At 45.1% G+C, this 6,000-nt stretch overlaps 1 protein-coding gene across 1 annotated transcript; it reads right to left on the reverse strand.

Moving 5' to 3' along the window:
* Positions 1 to 2,244: 2,244 nt before the first annotated feature.
* LOC138567669 (olfactory receptor 1G1-like) lies at positions 2,245 to 2,829 on the reverse strand. The gene has a single exon (XM_069646139.1). The coding sequence runs from the start codon at positions 2,827 to 2,829 to the stop codon at positions 2,245 to 2,247; it is 585 nt and encodes a 194-aa protein (XP_069502240.1).
* Between the last annotated feature and the right edge of the window lie 3,171 nt (positions 2,830 to 6,000).

The following is a 6,000-nucleotide window of genomic DNA, read 5'->3' on the forward strand; positions in this document are numbered from 1 at the left end:
ACCGCCGCATTTAAGGGCTACCGCCAAACTTGTGATGAGGCCCTATGTCTCCTTCTCCATTTTCGTGTGCAGTTCTGTCAACATAGTTATAGCATCAGTCAGAGTCCAGTTCTCACTGCCATGGGATGTAAGAAAAGTACAGCAAGAAGGCCCGACCTTGGCTCAAATACCTCCTTCCATTGCTGTAATCATGCCAAAGATATACCTGTTCTGGAGGGTCATTACCCTTATGGGCCTCAACTCTTCCTTTATGGCGTTAAATTCTTTCATAGTGGCATTGATTGTCTGTAACAGCTCCCACCCTGGTGATTTATAACCATTTGGCATTCACTACTGTTTGGAGTCCAGGCATAAATATAGATGTCATTATCATAACAGTCTTGCTGAACAAGTTTTGCTCATCCGAAATACCCTCCTGTTGCTCCATCTATACATCTGTTTGCCTTCTCTTTGGTCTCTCTTCCTTTGCCTCCATCTCTTCACTTCTATAGGGTTCTATCTTACCATTTGAATCGTGTCATCTGTTATATTTTCTTTCCATCGTCTTCAAATATCTCCATGGTCTTGTCCCCTTCTCACTTGCCTCCCTAGTTTCCTTCTATTCCACCTCTCATGCTCTTTGCTCCCAGTCTACCTGTCATCTTGCTGTTTCCAAGTCTGCCTGAGCTTCTTCACTCTTTCGCTCCTTTTCTCTTCTCGCTCCATTCCACTAGAATTATCTTCCTCTTACCATCTGATCTTCTTCCACATCTCACATCTTTTGTACCCTCTTAAAGGCTCACCTCTCATCTCCTCTGTTTCTCTCATAAACTGCTGATTTGTACTGACAACTCTGCATTTGTTATTTGTACTGTTCCTCCTTTGAAATGCATGTGTTCCTTTGGGTATAAGTAAACAGTGTGTGGAGGCAGGAGGGTACTCACTTGTGTCAAACTCTTGTACTGTTGTTGTTTTGTTACTGTCTGGCTGTTTGTTTTGACTGATTCTTCACCAACCCTTCAGAACAGTAAGTCGGTATTTTTCCAGGACACAATATAGTCGTACAGTAACCAGTGTATGCATGGCACAGCACCTTCCACCTTGCCAGTGCACACTTAAATGTAGGGTGTAGGCACACCCAGTAAATGAGTGAGCCAGAATACTCATGGTGAAAGACAAGGACGGGAAGCAACATGGTGCCTTGGAATGGAAAGGCATGTGCAGGGAGCAGCGCAGGAGTTATCGAGGTGAGTCCCTTAGTACAGTGGATAGAAGAGACAATAGGACTAAAGAGTAATGTAGACCCCAAAGGCACCTTCCACCCCCTTGAAATCAGAGTCCCACAGTCACAGGGCGGACCAAATTGGATGGTCATCGGATGACATCACTGGGAGGCATTAAAGAGGTTGAGATGTTGTTATCTAGAGACAAAAATTAATAGAAGTTTCTTGAAGGGTGTGTCTCAGGAGCAATGATAGGTTAACAAGGTAATGCTTCAGAGCAGAGATGGAAGCCAACCAGTGAAGCTCGGCTGGAGGTCGTGGCAGGTCACCAGAAATGCAGATGAAGGATGCAGTGACAGGGTGCTGACCAAAATGGGTGAAGCATTGGAAGCAATAGGATAATAGAAGCTGTGAAGAAGGAGAGGCCTAAGCTGACAAGGGGATTTATTGCCAGTCCATAAGCACAGCTCATGCTCATCGTCAGGTTAAGTGTTAATGCTTGTGGCACCTCTGAGGAGCCACAGCAAACCTCAAGGTCAATGACCTACAGATTCACCTGAGAGTCCTGTCAGGGAATGTTCCAGGAATTGTTGGAAGATGATGGACAGAACCAGTGACTGTGGATCTTTGGGGAAAGAAAGAGCCCTGTATAAACTGGTGGCTCTGGCGAGGGACACAGGACTGCACAACCACACAACTGACCATCTAATGCCACATACATGAGAAGGACTGTATATTAAACATTGGCACAAGACGAAAGAGCACCAGATGAGTATCTGTGACATATAGAGGTTGTGATATGCCATGCCATGTAAGGGTATGCATCGATAAAGAGTCAAGAGTGGGAGGAGATAGATGAGTGTGAAGGAAGACACATGCAAACTTGCATGAAGAAAACCAGGCCACTTAAGGATATCTACACAGGATAAGGGACGAGTACAATGTGACCTGGTGTATTGCTCTTTGTAGACAGGGATGATTGTAAATCTCAGATAGAATTAAGCTGCTGAGGTGTAAACAGAAGAAATATCATTACTGAGGTCTATAGGGCTCGTTGCCCGCGATGCATCACCTTCCTCGCCGCCTTTTTGACTTCTTCGTTCCTAAGACTATAAATGATTGGGTTTAGCATTGGTGCAAAGACAGTATAAAAGAGTGAAGCTGGTTTCTCATGTCCTAGTGAGATGCTGGAAGGTTTGAAATTTGACGCTGCCCCAGTCCCATAAAACATGGCAAGCACCACGAGATGTGCAGAGCAGGTGGAGAAGACCTTCCTCCTGCCCTCCGTGGATGGGATCTTTAGGATGACTCTGATAATGTGGACGTAGGACATGACGATGACCAGGAAGGTGATCAGTGCAACACTCCCCGCCAATGCAAAGATAACAATCTGGTTGGCCAAAGGGTGAGCACAGGCCAGCTTCAGTAGGTTTGGGATTTCACACACAAAATTGTCAATCTCGTTGTCACCACAGAACGGTAATCGAGCCAGCTGCAGAGTTAGAATAAGGGAGTACAGGAAACCAGCCATCCAGGAAATGGCCAGCAGCACGATGCAAAACCTCCTGCTCATTATAATGCTGTAATTCAGAGGGAGGCAGATGGCGACGTAGCGATCATAGCACATGGCCGCTAGGAGACAAAGTTCTGTGGTACCCAGAAGAACAAAACCAAAGACCTGTGCAAAGCATTCCTTGAATGGGATGTAGTTGCGTTCCACGAGAAGGCCCGCCAGCATTCTGGGGACTGTGACAGAAGCTGAGCCAATGTCCAGGCAAGAGATATTGAACAGAAAGAAGTACATTGGGGTGTGTAGATTGGTACTGATTATAATCAGTGCAGTGATGAGCAGGTTCCCCAGGAGCGTCAGCAAGTAAACCAGCAGGAAAGCAACAAACAGGGCATCCTTCACCTCTGAAGGGGCAGAGAATCCTAGAAGGATGAATCCCGTGACCATGCTCCAGTTTCCCAAGTCCGCCATCATCAGCGACGTCCCTGGAAATAAGTAAAATACAGTGAAAATATAGAGCCCAATGGACATTGGGAAAAATATTTGATCTTCAGCAGTGGCACTTTCCTTCAAGTCTCAGTATACTACTGTCGCTCAGCAACAGGGAGTCATTTTAGAGTTCTTTATATGGGGCAGTACACACTCTAAGCAATAAGGACACTTTATTGTCATTTCTACTCTGTTTGTTGCAGGTTCCAAAGTAGAGGAAGGCAGAATGATTTTCCAAGAGGTTTCTGGAGTGTGCCATGTTCATTCAATAGAGTGAAACAGATGCTTGGAGTGGAGGATATCATGGTGAACCAGTTGGTAGCGTGTTCCTTGGTGGAGAGCTTGAGCTGTCTCAAAGGTGCAATTGGGTCGAACGCAGTGCTGATGAGGTTGCTGATAGAGGGACATTAGCGTCCAAAATCAGGTGGAGTGTCAGGGGCAGAATAACTAAGGAGAGGAGCTAGAAAGAACAGTCACTAAGGAGAGGAGTTAGGGAGCACAGTCACCAAGGAGACAAGTTAGGGAGCACAGTCACTAAGGATGGGAGTTAGGGAGAACAGCTACTAAGGAGCCATGTTACAGAGCACAGTCACTAACGAGAATGAGTGTTGTGAACACAGTAACTAAGGAGAGGCATTAAGGAGCACAGCCTTTAAGGAGAGGAGTTAGAAAGCACAGTCACTAAGGAGAGGGGTTGGGGAGCACAGTCATTAAAGAGAGGTGTTAGGAGCACAGTCATGACCAAGAGGAGTGTCAGGAGCACAGTCACTAAGGAAACTGTTAAGGAGCACAGTCACTAGGGAGAGAAGTTAGAAAGCACAAGACCTAAGGAGAGGAGTTAGGGAGCCCCATCTCTAAGAAGACGAGTTAGGGAGCCCTTTCGCTAAGGAGACGAGTTTGGGAGCACAGTGACTAAGTAGGCGAGTTAGGGAGTGCAGTCACTAAGGAGAAGAGTTAGGGAGTCCAGTCATAAAGCAGAGGTGTTAAGGAATACAGTCACTAAGGAGAGGAGTTAGACAGCACAGTCACTAAGGAGAGGGGTTAAGTAGCCCTGTCAGTAAGGAGAGGTGTTGGGCAGCACAGTGAGCATATGGTCCTTGGAAACGTGCATCTGTACTGGATGGGACTAAAGAGCGTAATTCTGAATCCAAATAACCAGAAAAACTCAAGACGATGGCAAGTTGCTGTTTAATAGCAATTATCTGAAACTGGGAGTTTACAAAGAACATCAACTGACGTACGCCCATTTTCCCGAGAGATTTTCACATGAAATATAATGATATACTTCTTTATGCATCAGAAAGACGTCATGCTACATGGCAATAGTGAAAAACCTATCATGGGTTGGTATTGGTTAAGAGACACATCAGATATACAATCATATAGGATCTAGGTTTGTTATTGGCTGCCTGATATCAGGCTGCCAACATATGACTACCTCTTGATACATGTAATTTAAGGAAAATCAGTTACACAGTGTTTCATTGGTTTCTCAAGCTATATGGTCCTTTGTTATATAGACTAATACAATTGGTTTGGCACGTTTGTGCCATGTCTGGAACATTCGGTTCAATATAGTGGCTCGTAAACCAAGACACTGGTGCAAGTAGATAGGACATGAAGCTGCCCTACCACCCAATTAGCCCAACATCTCTGATCACCCATGCCTTCTGCCATGAAATTCTATTTGTACTTGGCCTTGCAGAGTATTCTTGTCCTAGGAATACAACGGAAGTGAGGTCACTCGCTATCGTTCCGGGAACTCCAAGTTCAAACCCTATATACAGCCTTGATTCACGTGACAAAAGACCACGATTTGACTCGTTCTGCAAGCTTTTAAATGTTTTAATGAATTAAGACTTGGATCTCCTGTGTTCTTTCTTGTACCTTGACGTGAGAGGTTAGTGCCACAAGAAGCCTTCTTTGATGAATATGAACACTTTCATTTACAGCAAAGCAAGCAGATTCAATGTTGTAGTGTGCAACGTTGAAGTTGCTTACTTTGGTGTAAATGAATGAACACTTTCATTTACACCAAAGTGTTCATATACACCACCTGGGTGTATATGAACACTTACACTTACGTTGTAGTCTGCAATGTTGAAGCTTCTTTCTTTGGTGAATAGGAAAGTGTTCATATACACCTGTGTACAGCATTTTTGTAAAATAACAAATATGTTGTTATACAAAAATTCTGCCGCAGTTGAGGATTGCGCCCGTTATAACTAAAACAGGTGCAATCCTGAAGGTGCACTGTAGTGCACTACGAGGACTCCCAGGCCCACCTGAGAATACTGGTGGAGCCTGGGAGACCTCATTTGGTGCAGTGAATCGTGCTCTTTAGCACGTTCACTGTGCCAAGTTATGAATCGGACCCTCAGTCTGTGCGTTGTCTTCTGTTTCATTCTTCGCATTGATTATGATCTTCATTTCCGCTGCTTTTTTGCTGTTTCCTGGAATTGTCCAATTATTATCCTTATAACACAGAATCCGAAGATTATCATCACCAATATTGCTTCAAGGAACTATTAGCGCCGGATCACGGGTTTGGCGGAACGGGTGGTGCCCATTCCCCATTGAGCCCATTTGGGAATTCCCCATTCCCCATTGGGCTCAATGGTGACTATTTCATGCTTTTACCGCCGGCGGATTTCCCACCAGCGGTAAACACGCCAAAAATCAGCAAATTCTCGGCATATTTCCCCCCAGAACATAGCTGGGTGGAAATCAGCCAAAGCTGTGATTTGGCGGACCCTTAAATGGGGCAGTAACAGCGCTACCGCCGCATTTATGGGCTAC

Source organism: Ambystoma mexicanum, chromosome 2p (assembly GCF_040938575.1).
Source record: "Ambystoma mexicanum isolate Mex_15411 chromosome 2p, UKY_AmexF1_1, whole genome shotgun sequence".
Taxonomy (NCBI): Eukaryota; Metazoa; Chordata; class Amphibia; order Caudata; family Ambystomatidae; genus Ambystoma; species Ambystoma mexicanum.

What these genes read in the sequence shown, in the direction of transcription:
- LOC138567669 (XM_069646139.1), bottom strand. Translation starts at nt 2,829, where the DNA reads ATGTGCTATGATCGCTACGTCGCCATCTGCCTCCCTCTGAATTACAGC.